Here is a 21,291-nt window from a genome sequence, read left to right as displayed (position 1 = left end):
GCAAAAAGGAGAGTACACTTGGTACTTCAAACGAGTAGGGGTCCAGGCTCCGTGCTGCACACCAGCCAGAGAACACCACCCATTTCTGAGCGTAGAGGTGCCTAGTCGAAGGCACTCTTGCTTCAGTGATGGTTTTTAGCACACACGGGGACACCCGGGTACCCGTTGAGGGGCCATGCATGAAGGGCCCACAAGTCGGGACAGGGATGCCAGATTTCCCTGTTCGCCTGCGTGAGGAGATCTCTCCTCAGCCGTATTGGCCATGGGGCTGTTTCTAGCAGTTGTGCCAACTCGGAGAACCATAACTGGGTCTTCCAGAGAGGGGCTATTAGTAGCACTGCACACTTGCTTTCCCTGATCCGTTCGATGACCTGTGGTAGCATCGTGACCGGAGGAAATGGATATAGCGGACGGCTCGGCCAGTCGTGGGCTAGTGCGGCCTTGCTTTTTGAGAAAAATGTTCGGCAACGAGCGTTGTCTTCTGAGGCGAAGAGGTCGACCTCTGCCTCGCCGAAGATGCTCCATATCAGCTGAACCGTCTGCAGGTGAAGGGACCATTCACCTGGGGGAATATTGTCTATGGATAGCATATCTGCACCCTGGTTCAAAATGCCTGGCACATGCGCTGCCCTCAGAGAGTGCAGGTTGTGCTGAGCCCATAGAATGAGACTCCTGGCCATGGCATGCAGGTTGTTTGACCTGAGACCGCCCTGGCGATTTATGTAGGACACCACTGCCATGTTCTCTGTCTGGGCGTGCCAGGATGTGGTGGCCTTTTAGATATGGGAGAAAAGCTTTCAGTGATAGAGCAACTGCTCTCATCTCTAGACAGTTTATATGTAGGCGCTTCTCTGGGCTTGACCATATGCCAGAGACGGGCCTGCCCTCGTAAAGGGCCCCCCCAACCTAGGTTGGAGGTGTCTGTCGAGATCACTTTTCTCCTCGAAACCACACCCATACTCACACCTGACTGATACTAGTCGGCTGCTATCCAAGGAGCCAGGGCTTTGATACAGCCGTGGTTTGATCTGATTTGTAAGTGGCCAAATCGCCATGCGTGAGCCGGTACTCTGGGTTTTAGCCAGCACTGGAGAGGACGCATGTGCAGTAGTCAAAGCCGGACAGTAACGGAGTACATTTACTTGAGTACAGTACTTAAGTACAATTTTGAGGCATCTGTACTTTACTCGAGTATAATTTTTGGGGAGTACTCATGACTTTACTCAAGTACATTTGAGAGGCAAATATTGTAACCCCACCCATAAACCTACCTGTCACTGGGGGTCTTATGACCTCCCTAACCCCGCCCCTAAACCTACCCGTCACTGGGGTTAAGCCAATCAGGGATGACTTCCCTAATGAATATTCATGAGTCTTCCCCTACCATCCTGGGAAAAAAATATCGCATCCCGAACCCGTGGCCCCACCTCGCCAGACTATTTCAATTTTCTGAACAAGTTAATGATAGTTTTCGCTCCAAGTGTTTGCTGTGTTTACCAATGTAAGCACTGTGGCAGTAGTAATGCAATATTTAGAAAATGTACTCTTGTACTCTTGATACTCAAGTACAGATTAATACTGTGGGAACAGTGCTTGTATGTAGGGGTGCGTACTTTATCGTGGGCACGTGACCTACATATGGCACAGACAGAAAAGAGCTCTTTTCGTGCTTTTTTGTGTCGCCGTAAAATGCCGTTTGTTTGCAGGTGTGCGTGTTTTATAACAGACCCATTTACTGCAACATCGGTATTTCCAGCCGCCTGAAAAAAGGGGACTGGGAAATGTGTGAGACGCTTTTTGGAGAGTGATCCGGCCTCGGTGGGACTCAAACACTTTCTCTTTCTTCCTAAGGCTAAGAAGGCTTACAAGGCTCGGGGTCCAACACGATCTTGGGTCGGGGTCCCCGCCTCAGGGAACTTCAGCCGCTGGGCGGGGCTGGGAGACTGGAGGCACTGATTTTACCTGCTGAGGAGGTGGCGCCTTCTTCTGGCGGCTTGAAGCAGAGCTGGAGCGTTTTGGGAGAAAGTGACGCATAGCTTGTGACGCTTTCTGAGCCTCAGTGTAGCGCTCAGCGAACCCTTTAACTGCTGGGCCGAACAGACCGGAGATGGAGATAGGGGAGTCCAGAAAAGCTGCCCTATCTGCGTCCTTCATATCAGTCAAATTAAGCCATAGGTGCTGCTCAAGCACCGTCAAGCTGGCCATGCTTCGTCCAATTGCCTGGGCTGTCGACTTTGTGGCTCGCAGGCCAGGTCTGTGGCGCTGCGCAGATCCCTGAAAGCTTCCAGTTCAGGTCCAGCCTCGTCCAAAGAGCGTAGAAGTTTGGTCTGAAAAGCTTGGAGGACAGCAATGGTGTGAAGCTCCGAAGCAGCTTGGCCAGCGGCGGCGTATACACAGCCAGCGAGAGCTGAAGTAGCGCAGCAAGGCTTGGATGGATGCGATGCTTTAGCTTTCCATCCAGTAGCGGTGGGCAGGCAAAGGTGTGCGGCCACCGCTTCCTCGAGGGGAGGAATCGCCTCATAGCCTTTCTCCAGAGCGCCGTCTACGGTAGAGAGTGTCGAGGAGAAGGAAAGCTTTAAGCGAGCTGAGTGTAGCGCCTTCCTCGCTTTCGTCAGCTCGTCATGCACTTCTGGGAAGAAGGGGGCGGGTCTCTGCTGAGGGGCCTGCCGGCGCCCCTGCAGGAACCACTCATCAAGCCTGCTACGCGTGGGCTCATTGGGCGAAGACCATTCGAGCACGAGGTTTTCAACGGCCTTGGTGAGCATGCGGAGAAGCTCTGCATCGATGCTCGTTCTCGTGCTGGCTTGTGTTGACGGAGCAGGGCCTGAAACGGAGCCCATCGACTCATCGCATTCGGATGCAGCGATGGAAAGGCTGTCATCCTTTTCCTCCTCCTCGTCCGATGCCCCGAAAGAGACGAGACCTGCCACTCGCAGAGAGGGGCGCTGGTCCGCCTGTGTAAACAGGACCGGTGAGGGAATTTCTCTGGGAGAGAGCGAGGCACGCGGGACTGGGTCGGCATGTGTTCGCTCGCATCCATCTGCTCTGGCATCCTTTGAGTACGGCGCTTCTTTTTGCGCTGCTCAAGGAAAGGGAGAGAGAAAACAGCCAGTCGAGCCCGCAGAGTGGGGAGATCCATCAAGTCACACTCAGGGCAGCCGCCCTTGGCGAGTGCAGTTTCGCATGCTCGCGGCCCAGACAGGAAGCGCAGAGAATGTGATGGTCCCCGCCGAAGAGAGGGCCTCAGCATGAGGCGCAGGTGGTGTGAGGCATTTGAAGCAACGGCTCGGAAATTTAGCTCTCGTAGAAAGTGTGACGCGGTGGCGAGCACACTAGCATTAAAGAATATGGCGCGCCGGATGGCACAGCAGAACAACGGGCTGAAGGCGGCATCTAGTGAACCCAGGAAGCTCAGGCGTTCTCAGGGCTGAATAGCAGAAGGCTTGTTCTGCTGAAAGCTTGTCCCGCTGAAAGCTTGTCGACGGCGATGAAGGCTTCTATCCAGAGATCAGCAAAGTGGAGTGTTCACTGAAGGAGATCAAATCTGAGTTCCTTGGCAAAGAATGGGTGCTTATATAGCCATAAGCCAAGCCCATTCTGGCGGGCTCTGACGTGCTAGGGTGTGAAGCGGCCTGATTGGTTTGCACGCCATTGGTTCGTGCAGTTGCCGCAGCACAGCCAATGACCGCGCTAGTCACTCATCTGTGTATGCTGTGCAGCTGCACTGCGTTTCAAAAAATTGGCTTCAATATTCTCGAGAAAAGGAGTTTTCCCATAGTGTGAGCTAGCCTTACGCAATATGAGAGACCTCTCGAAAGGGAACCCATAAATTCAAATATACTAGACAAGGACAAATATTTGAGCAGCTGTTTGCTGACAGAATTCATGTCGCCTTGCAAAAAACTAAATATTTATATCTGATTGCACAGCACAGATCCTTTAACACAAACATGAAAATTTGATTTTTCTCCAGTATAAACAGAGGGACAAAATGTTGTGAAACTCCCTATTACATTCGGAAACAGTTGTTACTGTTGTTGCGGTCAACAGTCTTCCTTTTCTGAGAAGGCTGGAAGTACCAGGGCTCTGTTAGAGGCACCAACGACAACGACTTAACCGACTCTAACAACAATTTCCTACGATTTAACTCCAAAAAGTTCAGTTAGGATATATTTAATAACGGATCACATTATATAAAATTAATTCCTTTTTCAAAACCCAAGAATGCATGGAATAAAAAAAGTGAGAAATTACTTTAGTGATGTTTCTTCACAGCTGAGGTTTAGGTTATGTTTGTCTGACATGATACGAGTTCCATTCAGGTCCAAAGTAGTGACAGGAAACAAGCACACACACACACACACACACACACACACACACACACACACACACACACACACACACACACAGACAGACTGGGTGGCTGGGTAGACTGTGTTTAAATGAGGCTGAGAGAAGGGCATGCTGGAAAACGTAGCCTATCCCATGTTCCAAAGTTGTGGGAAACACTGATACTGCGTTGTTATTGCAAACTCACTGAGCTCATCTAAAATCTCTACCTTCAGTGTTGACCCGGACAGAAGGTCGATATAATTTGTCTTGCCACTGGAACTGATGTCGTCAACAGGACACTTTTGAGTCAAAATAAGCAGAGTGGATTTCCTCTGAGTGATCAAAGTTAAGAGGCTGCCATTGATTCGTCATTTAATGAACTAATTTGTTATGTAACTAATGTCAGTTAAAGCCTTCACTGTTATTAAAAAGATTCAAGATTCAAGCCATATACCCCATAATCATGTGGGGTGTTTAAGACATTGTGGCTTTGAATTGTTAGCATGGTAAACAGCTGTTGAGCCAGGAAAGGGTATGTGCTAGAACAAGTCTGCTAAATACATAATCACATAAGTATTAGACCCAGGTAATATATCAAATATTCACAATATATTCATGGTGATTCAGCTGGCCATATAAAATATGGCAACACTGTGAATATTGCAATTATTTTAAAGGAGAACTCCTGTCAATTTTAACATTGAGCTAATTTTTTTGTAAATTTGGAGTGCTGTCAATACAGAGAACAACGTCAAAAATCGGTGTTGCCTACACCATGTTATCCTCTTTTTAAAATTTGCACCCTGTTGACTTCAATGAGGCAAGTTTTAAACCTGCTTTTAGCCTCTTAACATCCTTGATGTGTCATTACAAGTGCACAGCCAATGTGAGTGATTCCTTCAGAGTGAACACGGGTGAATCTGACTGCAGTAGATGTGAAAGATATGAATAAAAATGATGTTATTTCAGCCAGCGCAAATACCTGTATTTACATCCTGTTTCCGGTCGAAGTCCATAGTAATCGATTGTCGAGTTCACGCGCGTGATCATAGGTAACTAAACCTATGCGCATGAACTCGACAATCGATTACTATGCCATTACTACTAATCATTTTTCAAGCCATTCAAAACCATCATGGCGAACAGTGTCTCAGCCGAAGAAAATAATCTTTATTTATCGGCTGTAATATATCGACCAAATTTTCTTATCAGGCCAATAACTAAAACAATAACAATATTTTACTGCTATATTATATGTAATTGGTAGAGATTTTGTTGATTGGGGTAATAATATTTAGGAATTTCAATTTGAACTAGATTTACTGTACTTTATACCTTTCATTAAATGATTCCAGAAAAAATACATAAACATTGAGAAAAAGAATATCTTCAAAAGATGGAAAGATGGACTCTTTATTATTTTGTTAGTCAGAAAGGAACCTGAACTAGTTCCTTTGCTTTGCCAGTTTGGGTGAAGCATATTAGTTCCATGATTAGTTCCAGATTTAGCAAGAGAATTCAGCCTGCCTTAGCTATGCTAATATTGTTTCTTTTGTCTATATGAAACACAATATATCAGCTTTATGTAGACAGACAGGCATCAGTATAATTAGAGCTACAGCCAAAAAAAGATATTTATTGGATCACAGGTTGGTCATGTGAGGTAATGACATCACCAGTATGAGATAATATATAGTGAGCATTTAGATATAGACTGCGTCCAAAACCAAATGCAGCAGATATTTTGGATTACCTGGCATACAGATGCAATGGAAGCCTCCAATTTGATCCAAACAGGTAGCATCATTCTGGCATGGGTTGGACATGCACTCGTCTATGTCCAGTTCACATTGAGTACCCACATATCCCTGCAGACATTTACACTGGAAGGAACCTTTTGTGTTTATACACTTTCCAGTATGTGCACAAGGGTTTGCACCTAAAAAAGAGACACAAAACGCCTTTACAATTTTTTTTTGGAAATCCATCATTCGATCACTAATACATTCAGGTTGGCAGGGTGTTTTAAGTGGCTGCTTGGGTGTTCTGTGTGGTTGCTCTGTTGTTCAAATGTTCATTTTATTCAGGTGTTTTTTTTTAAAGAAGCCATTACTCACCCAGTGAGCATTCGTCGACGTCTTGGTCACAGAGTGGGCCAAAATAACTCAGAGGACAGGTACAGATGGCCTTGCCGTTCACTGGGTTGGTATCACAGTTTGAGCCTTTCTGACATGGGTTACTCATGCAAGCATCATCCAGGTGACACAGCAGACCTAAGACATCGATACACACAATAAAAATTAGCTTGTACAGAAATTTATGACAATAAAAATGAGTGAATGTCTCCTATTTAAACAGCATGGCAGGTTTTAAAGACCTCATGAAATCAAAAAAAATGTTGGTTACACTTTATTTTAAGGTGTCCGTGTTACAGTGTAATTGTACATTTAAGTACTGAGTAATAATTATTTAACTACATGTACTGACTATAGGGTTAGGATAGGGGCTTGATATTAACTTTTTTGCTCACCAGCCACTGTGGCTAGTGGTTTTCCAAAGTTATCAGCTATGCAGCATTTTCACTGGCCACAATTTTGGGAAAAACTGTCATTTAGATATTTTTTTATATCATCTCATAATTTGGCAGCAGGTATATTAGGCTGCTGTCACTTTAAGACCTGACGCACAGATCCACTATACTGTTACACATGCATTTTCTTTCTCATCTGTTTACGTGCACTTAAACGTGCCCACTAACGGTATTTATTGTAATTTAGGTATATGGGTATGTTCACTGTGGTACTGTTTAAGTATATGTATGTATACCAAACCAGATCCAGCACTTTACTGTATTTATTAGTATTTTAGCATAATTACAATGTACTTAAAGTACATAGAATAGCACTTTATTGTATACGTGTATATGTATGTGTACCCTGTAATAGATGCCCTGTCTGAAAACTGTGGTATCTCTTATAATATGTTGTTGAATATTGTGGCGTCTTTTAAATTGTGTTGTATCATATTTAATTTCAATGTTTAGCCTTGTTACTTTATATTGTGATGACCTGACAGGGGACTGCAGATGTAAAATAGCCTTGGGGCTAATTCTGGCATATTTAAATTGCTGAAAAGCTAAGATGTTCATTAATATGCATTGTCCCTTTTAAATAAATAAATAAAACATAACTGACTGTGTTAAACCAGCAAAAAAAAAAAATTTGTAACATTATTTTGTGTGTTTTTGACTGTTTAAGTGCAATAAGCAGTGAAAAAGAACTCAATTTAGTACTGAGAGGCGGCATTATGTGTGCAAACTTTGGGTGTGAGCACAAAAGCTGAAGGAATGAGTAAAATTATGCAAAATGTGCGCAATCCTATGCCGGGGCAATTCATTCAAAGCAAATGAGACGAGTGAGAGAGGGGAGGCAGGTTTGTGTGTCAACTCGCTGTCAGAGAGATGAGATTTTGGTGTGATGCATCAATTTTGCGGAAAATTTGTATTGGAAGCGTTTCAGATATTTCGGTATCGATATTTATCGAAAAATCAATATTTTTGACAACACTAAATTGCACTTAGTTTACTCAAAGCTCTCATAAAGCTAATGCTCCAATAAAAGAAATGAGTGCCTCAAACCAAGATTCAGTTGCATGTGAAAAAACTATGCACACCTGTGCGCCCGTGAGGACATTCACAGAAGAAGGAGGCCACCCGATCATGACATGTGGCTCCTGCGAAGCAGACAGCATCTGCGCAGTCGTCAGTGTTCTTGCTGCAGTCATCCCCTGTCCAGCCGTTCACACACACACAGTTGTATCCACCCTGCGTGTTCAAGCATGTACCACCGTTCTGGCAGGAATTGGGCATCAAATTGCACTCATTGAAGTCTTCGGTACAGAACTGACCTGAGGAATTAATATATAAATATTTATAGTTGTTAATTTCACTGCAAAATACAGCATGTACATTTCTAAACACAGATACAATGCCAATAAAAAAAAGAGATTTTACCCAATGAAACCTTGTTAGCCTTACTGATTCAAAAAATGTCTTTGTGTCTAGCTCTAAATGAAGTGTAGGGTTTGAGTAGGCATTTGGTACCTGTCCACTCTGGCTTGCATTGGCAATCGTAGGTGTTCACTCCATCCACACAGGTCCCTCCGTTAAGGCAGCGATGGTCTGGACAGTCATCAATGTTCTCCTCGCAGTTCTGACCACTAAAGCCTGGAAAGAAAGAAGCAATTTCATCAAAAATGTTGTTAAAAATCTAGTTTCAAAAGCCAAAACAAGATTGTTTACATGCCCATATCAGGCACTGCCCATATTTTTTGAGCAGCAAGTCAGCATTTTAGAATGATTTCAGAAGGATCATGTGACTGGAGTAATGATGCTGAAAATTCAGCTTCGCATCACAGGAATGAATTACATTTTTAAAATGCATCGTAATAGAAAACAGTGGTAACACTTTATTTTGCAGTGTCCTTGTTACATATACTTATAGTAATAACTGTAAATTATGAATAATTACATTCAACTAACCCTAAACAAAACCCTAATCCTAACTCTATAGTAAGTACATGTTAATAATATTACTCAATACCTAAATGAACAATTACATTGTAATAAGTACACCTTAAAATAAAGTGTAACCAAAACAGCAATAATATTTTACAATATTATTGTTTTTACAATATTACTGTTTTTTGATCAATTAAATTCAGCCTTGCTGAGCATAATAGACTTCTTTCAAAAACAAAATCTTACCAAACACAAAGTTTTGAACGATAGAGTACCTATTCAATTTTATTCCACATATGAAAGTGAGTCCAGATCTGAATATTTTTAAATTCAGATTTTTGCTGTTCACATCCAAAACACGTGAACATAGCCTGTAACTTTCGAGCAGGGTGAATTAAAAAATCAGCACTAAAACATAACATCTCGGTTACTAACGTAACCTCGGTTCCCTGAGATGAGGGAACGAGTATTACATAAGGCTAGCTTACGCTATGGGAAAACTCCTTTTCTTGAGAATATTGAAGACAATTTTTTAAAACGCAGTGCAGCTGCACAGCATACACAGATGAGCAACTAGCGCGGTCATTGGCTTTGCTGTGGCAACTGCACGAACCTATGGCGAGGCGGCTCAGCCGTGCGAACCAATCAGAATGGTTGACCAGAATGGGCGTGGCTTATGGCTATATAAGCACCCATTCTTTGCCAAGGAACTCAGGTTTAATCGACTGAAGCGATCCCCTGATCAAAGCACAGTAGCGCGGGGGGTTACGCAATACTCGTTCCCTCATCTCAGGGAACCGAGGTTACATTAGTAACTGAGACCTTCCCTTTTGAGAGGTCTCTCGTATTGCGTAAGGCTAGCTTACGCTATGGGAACCCCCTTCAAAATGCTGTGCGTGCTTAACTTCGCTCCGTTCAGTAGACTAAGGCAAGATGTCTGAGGCTTATAGAAGAGTAAAGTATGAACCCAATAAAAGCCAGTCCGTGACGGGCTTCGTATAGGGAAAAACAAGGAATGGGCCTAATGAGGGCCAAACCCTTTATAATGTATATAAGAACCGTAGTTCGAATTTAGCCAGGACCGTATATGTATCGGGCCCTAAGGCTCAGGGGGTTTGTGCTTACACATCTTGTATTGAAAGAACCCTCACTTGCAAAGCAAGAACTTCCAGGTTATAATACCTCATAAATGTGGACGGCAAGGCCCAGCCGGCCGCCGCACAGATATCTTCAATAGGTATTACACTTGACTAAGCCCGAGACGAGGCCATACCTCTCGTGGAATGAGATCTGACGCCTAAGGGGCAATGAAGGCCCTAAGACTCATAAGCCAGTGCGATAGCATCAACTACACTGTTAGCAATTGATGTAATTTTTACAATAAATTTTACAACAACATATTGTATTCATTTTTTTATTGTAAATGCAAATGCATGATGGGAAATTTATGGACAGTCCTGTAATTTTATTGTAACTACACTGTAGAAGCATTATTTTACAGCCACCGCATAGCATTGTGGGATAGCTGCTGTTTGAATTTTGAAATTGCGCGGCCAACGGTACCAGAGAATCAAACATTTTTGGAAGAAGAACACATCTCAGGTATGAAACGTTAACATGAAATCTATTATATAAGTATATGGATATATTAATACCATTGATATGAGTGAGTGCTGCTGATTATTTTGTTTGGTATATTTCAGTGACATTAGCTTCAGTGACGTTCGCCCCGAGTCGACTTAAAAAACAACCTGAACTGACCGCGGTGAAGTGGCGTCTTCTTACTCAATCCATACGGAAAAGGAACCACATGCAGGTGTAAAGGTACGAGATATTCACAATTTTTCGTTTGGTATATTTCAGTGACATTAGCTAGACACGTTAGATCCCTATAATGTTAGCTCAACTCGCCCCGACTCGACTCGCTCACTCCCGGTATAAACAACCTGAACTGACCCCGCTGAAGTGGCGGCGTCTTACTCAATCCATAAGGAAAAAGGTAAGTTACCACATCAGGTACAAGACACTAGATATTCACGATGGAAAAACAAACATGGTGAGTAGAATCGAGTCGAGCTGAGCTTGTAACGTAACGTTAATGGAAAACCACCACAATGACGATAGCTCAAATAACGTTAGCCCAGACTGTAAAAGTAAGCATTAACGTTAGCCCGGTAAGTTAAGCTTCCTTTGCTCAGGTTATTATTGCATTGATTACACTTGCTACCGGACAGGCTGTTGTAACGTTATTAGGACTTCTGTTTTGCTGTCTTGTAATCGGGGGTCTTGAAGTCGTGGTGGTTTGCACACTAGCATAAACGTAGCTTGCAGATTTTACGGTCACTGAATAACGTTACTTACAGAATTAAATGAAGATACCAGGATTTTAATTTAATTAATATTTCAAATAACAAGATTGAAATATGGGCTTTAATTAAATGACAATGTTGGTATCTTCATTTAATTCTGTAAGTTAGCTATAAAGTTAACTGTGATAAAAGCTGAATATAGAATCTGGTATGTTCAGATGTTATAACTTTACTTTGTGCTTGGCCAACCAGTCCAGGGTGAAAGAGCAGTCATGTAAGCTGTCTTTATCTAAAATAAACTGCGCGTGCGCAACTTAAACCAACCAGCATCGTCAATATTTTTTCGGATCCTGGGTTCTGTTGAAAGGCTTTCACTGCTCTCTTTGTCTTCAGAGAAGGCAGCAAATTATCAGGAGTATTAAAATCAAGTTAAACATTTTGTTTGTCTCAAATTATATGTGGCTGCCTGGCAGACTGTATGGAATATTAAAATAATAATAGATTTGTAATTGGTATTTGTTGTGTAATTGGTAATACATTTGGTAATGTTTAATTTTTTTATTCCCTAGCCCTCTGCCACAGCTGCTGATATCCAGAGAGAGACCCTACAAGGCACACCTTGCTTAATTGTACAAGGTATATTCTTCCCTAAATGAAAATTACCTCATGATTTACTTACCTCCAAGCCATTCTTTCAGACAAATACAATCTGAGTTATACAAAAAAAAAAAAAATACACACACAAAAAAAACCAGACACTTCCAAGCTTTATAATGGCAGTGGATCAGTTTGAAGCTCAAAAAAGTGCATTTATCCACCATAAAAGAGCTCCACGTGGCTCTGAGCGGTTAAAATAGGCCTCCTGAAGCAAAGAGTTTGTGTAAGAAAAATATCCATATTTAACACGTCACAAAGTAAAATTCTAGCTTACGGCCATACGCAGTCTACTTGCATTCAAAGTGCAACTTACGCAACTTATGACGTCAGAAGTAGCGTAGTGCGTCATGGCGTAGTGTAAATATCAGCAGTACGTTGCATAAGTTGCGCTTTAGAGTAAAATCTGTATGTTATTGTTCTTTTGGCCGGAAGCTAGTAATTTTACTTCATGTAAGAAAAATATTAATATTTAAAACTTAACAAACTCATTGCTTTGCTTCGGAAGGCCTTTATTAACCCCTCAGAACTGTGTGAAGCACTTTTATGATGGATAGATGGACTTTTTTGAGCTTCAAACTGATGTTGCAATCCACTGCCATTATAAAGCTTGAAAGCATCAGGGTGTTTATTAATATAACTCCGATTGTAAATATCTTGTGAATTTTATCCGTTTCAGGTCAGGATTTCTTTTTCAAATGGTTAAAATGTGCATTAAAAAGTTGGATGGAGACCCAGCTATTACTGTTAAGTGTTTGTTCTACCTAGAGTTGGTATTCCCATGCAGGACATTTATGTGTAAACAGAAGAGTCTGACGGACAGCAGTTTAAAGGGATAGTTTACCCAAAAATGAAAATGCTGTCATTATTTACTCTTCCTCAAGTTGTTCCAAACCTGTATGACTTTCTCTCTTCTGCTGAACACAAAAGAAGATATTTTAAAGAAGGTTGGTAATTAAACAGTTGCTGGTCCCCATTGACTTCCATAGTATTTTTTTTTTCCTACTATGGAAGTAAATGGGGTCCATCAGTCGTTTGGTTACCGACTTTCTTCAAAATATCTTCTTTTGTGTTCAGCAGAAGAGAGAAAGTCATACAGGTTTGGAACAACTTGAGGAAGAGTAAATAATGACAGCATTTTCATTTTTGGGTGAACTATCCCTTTAACATTACGACTTTCATTAATTAATTAAATAAAACATTTTGAAGTGTGGTTAAGGTATTTAGCAGATGCTTTTGTCCAAAGCGTCATTCGATATACAGTGCATGCATGCATACAATGACATTATATATTTACAAAAAACAATGTAAAAGACAATGTAATTCTAAATGTTAAGTTGTTAATATTAAATAAATACATCAAAGTAATTTTCTTTTATTACAAAGTAGGAATAGGTTACTTTTGTTTTTTACACAGTATTTGTCATTATTTAACAGATATGAAAACTTAAAACTTTTTTTCCTCTCTCGGTTTTCAGAACGTTTTGTGGAATCAACTCCCAGACGGGCTGCAAAGCAGAGAAGAGATACGGGCTCAACGCACCGGTTTACACCCTCCTAAGAAAACAGTTTTTAATAAAAGATTTAAAAGATATAATTGTTGTGTTTTTAATTGCCTAATACGGATAATTACAGCATTGTATTGTAATATTTACAAATAACAGGATTTTTTTATATTGTAATTTTTTGAATTACAATATAAAATTCTGTCCTGTGAAAATACAGGAAATTCCTGGCAACTGAGTTGCAGTAAATATACAGTAAATTGAAATAAATTACAGCATTTTACTGTAATAATGCTACTATAATCACAGTAGCACTGCTGTATAAATACATTACTTTATTGTAATTATAAACAGTAATAATCCTGTATATTACTTGCTGTAAATTTACTGCAATTAGTTGCCAGGAATTTCCTGTAAAATTACAATAAATTTTTAACAGTGTATCCAGCGTGATAATCTTTGCTATGAAACGGCGAGCCCCTTGGTGCGGCCGCCAAAGCATACATAAAGCTGTTCCGACTGTCTGAATGAGGCAGAACGCTCCAGATAAACTCTGAGAGCCCTGATGGGACAGAGTAAATTCGCGTCTCTTTCATCCTCTGGTGAGGGAAGAGCTGCTAGTGAAATAACTTGTGCTCTGAACGGAGTCGAGAGCACTTTAGGAACATAACCATGCCTTGGCTTAAGGACGACTCTGCAGTCATTAGGCCCAAACTCAAGGCAGGGTGCGCTTACTGATAGCGCATGTAAATCGAGAGTGGTTTTGAGCGAGAGATGCTTCAGGTGTAGGGGGTCCACGAGTAGGGGGTCCAGGCTCCGTGCTGCGCACCAGCCAGAGAACACCACCCATTTCTTAGCGTAGAGGCGCCTAGTCGAAGGCGCTCTTGCTTCAGTGATGGTTTTTAGCACCCTAAGCGCTGGAGAGGACGCATGTGCAGTAGTCCAAGCTGGAGTACTGATGATGCTGAGGCCATGAGACCCAACATCCTCTGAAATCTCTTGAGAGGAGCGCAAGCGCCTGCTCTGAGGGATGCCGCTAGGCGTTGAATGGTGAGCGCGCGCTCTGACGTAAGGCGCGTTTTCATTTGTATAGAGTCTATCACTGTACCCAAGAAAGAAATACCCTGGCTGGGAGACAGTGTGCTCTTGGAAGCATTGATCCTTAGACCCAGGCATTGTAAATGGCTGAGGAGCCAGGATCTGTGAGTTATCAACTGTTCCTCTGATTGGGCTATAATCAGCCAATCGTCGAGGTAGTTTAACACTCGCACTCCCAGCTGTCTCAGGGGGGAGAGTGCTGCGTCCATGCACTTCGTAAATGTACGAGGTGCCAGTGATAGGCCGAACGGTAGTACTGTGTACTGGTAAGCCTGCCCCTCGAAGGCAAATCTCAGGAATGGCCTGTGATGGGGCGATATTTGGATGTGAAAATAAGCATCTTTCAGATCCACTGAGAAAAAACAATCCCCTGGGCGAATTTGCGCAAGGATTTGTCTGGTTGTCAGCATCCTGAACAGGCGTATCATTAGCACTTTGTTCAGGTGTCTGAGGTCTAGGATGGGCCTGAGGCCGCCATCCTTTTTCAGAACGAGGAAGTAGCGACTGTAAAAGCCCGACTCGCTTTGTGAAAGAGGGACTGGTTCGACAGCTCCCTTTTCTAACAGTTTCGACACTTCGGTGCGAAGGATGTGCGCCACATCTCTTCTCACTGTCGCTTCGAACATGGCTCGAAAGCGCGAGGTCTGCGAGCAAACTCTAGCGAGTAGCCTCGTTTTATCATGTTCAACACCCATACTGATACACCGGGGATGGCCTCCCAGGCCTTGGCCCTAATAGCTAGGGGTTGAATGAAAACTGGGGACGGGCCGCTCTGTGACAGGGACCTGGCCGCCCAGCCGTCTTGTAATGCTGTGTGAACAGCGCTTATGTGCAGGGGCGCATGCATTACAGCGGGCACACCTTTCATCACATCTCCAGCGCGAGCTGGAGGGAGAACTGAAACTGTGGGAACAGTTTTCATGTGTAGGGGTGTATACTTCATAGTGGGCACACAACCTACATTTATTACATCTCCCACACAAGCTGGGGGGAGAATTGGTACTGTGGTGGCAGTGCTTATGTGTAGGGGTGCATACTTCATAGTGGGCACACGCACTACATTCATTACCCTTCCAGCGTGAGCTGGAGGAGAGTTTGATACTGTGGGAACAGTGCTTGTATGTAGGGGTGCGTACTTTATCGTGGGCACATGACCTACATATGACACAGACAGAAAAGAGCTCTTTTCGTGCTTTTTTGTGTCGCCGTAAAATGCCGTTTGTTTGCAGGTGTGCGTGTTTTATAACAGACCCATTTACTGCAACATCGGTATTTCCAGCCGCCTGAAAAAAGGGGACTGGGAAATGTGTGAGACGCTTTTTGGAGAGTGATCCGGCCTCGGTGGGACTCAAACTCTCTCTCTTTCTTCCTAAGGCTAAGAAGGCTTACAAGGCTCGGGGTCCAACACGATCTTGGGTCGGGGTCCCCGCCTCAGGGAACTGCTGGCTCTTTGCAGAGCGAGAGCGGTGACGGATTTCAGCCGCTGGGCGGGGCTGGGAGACTGGAGGTGCTGATTTTACCTGCTGAGGAGGTGGCGCTTTCTTCTGGCGGCTCGAAGCAGAGCTGGAGCGTTTTGGGAGAAAGTGACGCATAGCTTGTGACGCTTTCTGAGCCTCAGTGTAGCGCTCAGCGAACCCATTAACTGCTGGGCTGAACAGACCGGAGATGGAGATAGGGGAGTCCAGAAAAGCTGCCCTATCTGCGTCCTTCATATCAGTCAAATTAAGCCATAGGTGCTGCTAAAGCACCGTCAAGCTGGCCATGCTTCGTCCAATTGCCTGGGCTGTCGACTTTGTGGCTCGCAGGCCAGGTCTGTGGCGCTGCGCAGATCCCTGAAAGCTTCCAGTTCAGGTCCAGCCTCGTCCAAAGAGCGTAGAAGTTTGGCCTGAAAAGCTTGGAGGACAGCAATGGTGTGAAGCTCCGAAGCAGCTTGGCCAGCGGCGGCGTATGCACAGCCAGCGAGAGCTGAAGTAGCGCAGCAACGTTTGGATGGATGTGATGCTTTTGCTTTCCATCCAGAAGCGGTGGGCGGGCAAAGGTGTGCGGCCACCGCTTCCTCGAGGGGAGGAATCGCCTCATAGCCTTTCTCCAGAGGGGAGAAGGAAGGCTTTAAGCGAGCTGAGTGTAGCGCCTTCCTCGCTTTCGTCAGCTCGTCGTGCACTTCTGGGAAGAAGGGGGCGGGTCTCTGCTGAGGGGCCTGCCGGCGCCCCTGCAGGAACCACTCATCAAGCCTGCTACGCGTGGGCTCATCGGGCGAAGACCACTCGAGCACAAGGTTTTCAACGGCCTTGGTGAGCATGGGGAACAAGCTCTGCATCGATGCTCGTTCTCGTGCTGGCTTGTGTTGACGGAGCAGGGCCTGAAACGGAGCCTGTCGACTCATCGCATTCGGATGCAGCGATGGAAAGGCTGTCATCCTTTTCCTCCTCCTTGTCCGATGCCCCGAAAGAGACGAGACCTGCCACTCGCAGAGAGGGGCGCTGGTCCGCCTGTGTAAACAGGACCGGTGAGGGAATTTCTCTGGGAGAGAGCGAGGCACGCGGGACTGGGTCGGCATGTGTTCGCTCGCATCCATCCGCTCTGGCATCCTTTGAGAATGGCGCTTCTTTTTGCGCCGCTCGAGCAAAGGGAGAGAGAAAACAGCCAGTCGAGCCCGCAGAGTGGGGAGATCCATCAAGTCGCGCTCAGGGCAGCCGCCCTTGGCGAGTGCAGTTTCCGCATGCTCGCGGCCCAGACAGGAAGCGCAGAGAATGTGATGGTCCCCGCCGAAGAGAGGGCCTCAGCATGAGGCGCAGGTGGTGTGAGGCATTTGAAGCAACGCCTCAGAAATTTAGCTCTCGTAGAAAGTGTGACACGACAGCGAGCACACTAGCATTAAAGAATATGGCGCGCCGGATGGCACAGCAGAACAACGGGCTGAAGGCGGCATCTAGTGAACCCAGGAAGCCGGCGTTCTCAGGGCTGAATAGCAGAAGGCTTGTTCTGCTGAAAGCTTGTCCCGCTGAAAGCTTGTCGACGGCGGCGAAGGCTTCTATCCAGAGATCAGCAAAGTGGAGTGTTCACTGAAGGAGATCAAATCTGAGTTCCTTGGCAAAGAATGGGTGCTTATATAGCCATAAGCCAAGCCCATTCTGACGGGCTCTGACATGCTAGGGTGCGAAGCGGCCTGATTGGTTTGCACGTCTGAGCCGCCTCGCCATTGGTTCGTGCAGTTTCCGCAGCACAGCCAATGACCGCGCTAGTCACTCATCTGTGTATGCTGTGCAGCTGCACTGCGTTTTAAAAAATTGGCTTCAATATTCTTGAGAAAAGGAGTTTTCCCATAGCGTAAGCTAGCCTTATGCAATATGAGAGACCTCTCGAAAGGGAACCCATAAATTCAAATATACTAGACAAGGACAAATATTTGAGCAACTGTTTGCTGACAGAATTCATGTCGCCTTGCAAAAAATGAAATATTTATATCAGATTGCACAGCACAGATCCTTTAACACAATTTTTTTTTTCCAGTATAAACAGAGGGATAAAATGTTGTGAAACTCCCTATTACATTCGGAAACAGTTGTTACTGTTGTTGCGGTCAACAGTCTTCCTTTTCTGAGAAGGCTGGCAGTACCAGGGCTCTGTTAGAGGCACCAACGACAACGACTTAACCGACTCTAACAACAATTTCCTACGTTTTAACTCCAAAAAGTTCAGTTAGGATATATTTAATAACTGATCACATTATATAAAATGAATTCCTTTTTCAAAACCCAAGAATGCATGGAATAAAAAAAGTATTTTTTATATCCATTTAATTTTATTATTTATTTTTAAATTATGCTTTTGTGTTTTGATATACTATTCGGTTGATTCATTTATTTAGTTTGTAGGGATGCACCGATTCTTTATATTTGAAAGCTGATAACCGATATATTGGCCGATAAATCTAAATCCAAATTTTTATATGATTTTTGCCTGATTACAAAAACAAAAGTCTCACAATTAAAAGCCATGTCCTAAGCACAAAATTATATATTATATCTATAATTTCATGTAGCCAATATGACAGACTTGCGCTTCACGTTGCACTCCAATCATTTTTCAAGCCATTCAAAACCATCATGGCAAACAGTGTCTCAGCCGAAGAAAATAATCTTTATTTATCGGCTGTAATATATCGACCAAATTTTCTTATCAGGCCAATAACTATAACAATAACAATATTTTACTGCTATATTATATGTAATTGGTAGAGATTTTGTTGATTGGGGTAATAATATTTAGGAATTTCAATTTGAACTAGATTTACTGTACTTTATACCTTTCATTAAATGATTCCAGAAAAAATACATAAACATTGAGAAAAAGAATATCATCAAAAGATGGAAAGATGGACTCTTTATTATTTTGTTAGTCAGAAAGGAACCTGAACAAGTTCCTTTGCTTTGCCAGTTTGGGTGAAGCATATTAGTTCCATGATTAGTTCCAGATTTAGCAAGAGAATTCAGCCTGCCTTAGCTATGCTAATATTGTTTCTTTTGTCTATATGAAACACAATATATCAGCTTTATGTAGACAGGCATCAGTATAATTAGAGCTACAGCCAAAAAAAAGATATTTATTGGATCACAGGTTGGTCATGTGAGGTAATGACATCACCAGTATGAGATAATATATAGTGAGCATTTAGATATAGACTGCGTCCAAAACCAAATGCAGCAGATATTTTGGATTACCTGGCATACAGATGCAATCGAAGCCTCCAATTTGATCCAAACAGGTAGCATCATTCTGGCATGGGTTGGACATGCACTCGTCTATGTCCAGTTCACATTGAGTACCCACATATCCCTGCAGACATTTACACTGGAAGGAACCTTTTGTGTTTATACACTTTCCAGTGTGTGCACAAGGGTTTGCACCTAAAAAAGAGACACAAAACGCCTTTACAATTTTTTTTTGGAAATCCATCATTCGATCACTAATACATTCAGGTTGGCAGGGTGTTTTAAGTGGTTGCTAGGGTGTTCTGTGTGGTTGCTCTGTTGTTCAAATGTTCATTTTATTCAGGTGTTTTTTTTTAAAGAAGCCATTACTCACCCAGTGAGCATTCGTCGACGTCTTGGTCACAGAGTGGGCCAAAATAACCCAGAGGACAGGTACAGATGGCCTTGCCGTTCACTGGGTTGGTATCACAGTTTGAGCCTTTCTGACATGGGTTACTCATGCAAGCATCATCCAGGTGACACAGCAGACCTAAGACATCGATACACACAATAAAAATTAGCTTGTACAGAAATTTATGACAATAAAAATGAGTGAATGTCTCCTATTTAAACAGCATGGCAGGTTTTAAAGACCTCATGAAATCAAAAAAAATGTTGGTTACACTTTATTTTAAGGTGTCCGTGTTACAGTGTAATTGTACATTTAAGTACTGAGTAATAATTATTTAACTACATGTACTGACTATAGGGTTAGGATAGGGGCTTGATATTAACTTTTTTGCTCACCAGCCACTGTGGCTAGTGGTTTTCCAAAGTTATCAGCTATGCAGCATTTTCACTGGCCACAATTTTGGGAAAAACTGTCATTTAGATATTTTTTTATATCATCTCATAATTTGGCAGCAGGTATATTAGGCTGCTGTCACTTTAAGACCTGACGCACAGATCCACTATACTGTTACACATGCATTTTCTTTCTCATCTGTTTACGTGCACTTAAACGTGCCCACTAACGGTATTTATTGTAATTTAGGTATATGGGTATGTTCACTGTGGTACTGTTTAAGTATATGTATGTATACCAAACCAGATCCAGCACTTTACTGTATTTATTAGTATTTTAGCATAATTACAATGTACTTAAAGTACATAGAATAGCACTTTATTGTATACGTGTATATGTATGTGTACCCTGTAATAGATGCCCTGTCTGAAAACTGTGGTATCTCTTATAATATGTTGTTGAATATTGTGGCGTCTTTTAAATTGTGTTGTATCATATTTAATTTCAATGTTTAGCCTTGTTACTTTATATTGTGATGACCTGACAGGGGACTGCAGATGTAAAATAGCCTTGGGGCTAATTCTGGCATATTTAAATTGCTGAAAAGCTAAGATGTTCATTAATATGCATTGTCCCTTTTAAATAAATAAATAAAACATAACTGACTGTGTTAAACCAGCAAAAAAAAAAAATTTGTAACATTATTTTGTGTGTTTTTGACTGTTTAAGTGCAATAAGCAGTGAAAAAGAACTCAATTTAGTACTGAGAGGCGGCATTATGTGTGCAAACTTTGGGTGTGAGCACAAAAGCTGAAGGAATGAGTAAAATTATGCAAAATGTGCGCAATCCTATGCCGGGGCAATTCATTCAAAGCAAATGAGACGAGTGAGAGAGGGGAGGCAGGTTTGTGTGTCAACTCGCTGTCAGAGAGATGAGATTTTGGTGTCATGCATCAATTTTGCGGAAAATTTGTATTGGAAGCGTTTCAGATATTTCGGTATAGATATTTATCGAAAAATCGATATTTTTGACAACACTAAATTGCACTTAGTTTACTCAAAGCTCTCATAAAGCTAATGCTCCAATAAAAGAAATGAGTGCCTCAAACCAAGATTCAGTTGCATGTGAAAAAACTATGCACACCTGTGCGCCCGTGAGGACATTCACAGAAGAAGGAGGCCACCCGATCATGACATGTGGCTCCTGCGAAGCAGATCGCATCTGCGCAGTCGTCAGTGTTCTTGCTGCAGTCATCCCCTGTCCAGCCGTTCACACACACACAGTTGTATCCACCCTGCGTGTTCAAGCATGTACCACCGTTCTGGCAGGAATTGGGCATCAAATTGCACTCATTGAAGTCTTCGGTACAGAACTGAC

The 21,291-nt window shown here is 43.0% G+C and overlaps 2 protein-coding genes across 2 annotated transcripts in view; both read right to left on the bottom strand.

The window, feature by feature from the left end:
- LOC311083776 (uncharacterized protein) overlaps positions 1-9,980 on the bottom strand; it is a gene marked incomplete at its 5' end in the record, with an annotated part of 47,447 nt that extends 37,467 nt beyond the window's left edge. Inside the window, 5 exons of the mRNA XM_084115529.1 lie at positions 6,086-6,271; positions 6,450-6,605; positions 8,005-8,238; positions 8,435-8,557; positions 9,977-9,980. Coding sequence (XP_083971655.1) covers positions 6,086-6,271; positions 6,450-6,605; positions 8,005-8,238; positions 8,435-8,557; positions 9,977-9,980 — 703 coding nt within the window. The remainder of the gene's footprint in view (positions 1-6,085; positions 6,272-6,449; positions 6,606-8,004; positions 8,239-8,434; positions 8,558-9,976) is intronic.
- A 7,983-nt stretch (positions 9,981-17,963) lies between these two features.
- LOC311083775 (uncharacterized protein) overlaps positions 17,964-21,291 on the bottom strand; it is a gene marked incomplete at its 3' end in the record, with an annotated part of 65,693 nt that continues 62,365 nt past the window's right edge. The window contains exons 23-26 of the mRNA XM_084115528.1: positions 21,058-21,291; positions 19,503-19,658; positions 19,139-19,324; positions 17,964-18,040 (exon numbers count right to left, since the gene is read on the bottom strand). Coding sequence (XP_083971654.1) covers positions 17,964-18,040; positions 19,139-19,324; positions 19,503-19,658; positions 21,058-21,291 — 653 coding nt within the window. The remainder of the gene's footprint in view (positions 18,041-19,138; positions 19,325-19,502; positions 19,659-21,057) is intronic.

This window comes from Abramis brama, assembly GCF_963993115.1.
Source record: "Abramis brama genome assembly, chromosome: 5".
NCBI lineage: Eukaryota > Metazoa > Chordata > Actinopteri > Cypriniformes > Leuciscidae > Abramis > Abramis brama.
The sequence above is the reverse complement of the archived record's forward strand: the minus strand, read 5'-3'. Positions and strand labels throughout refer to the sequence as shown.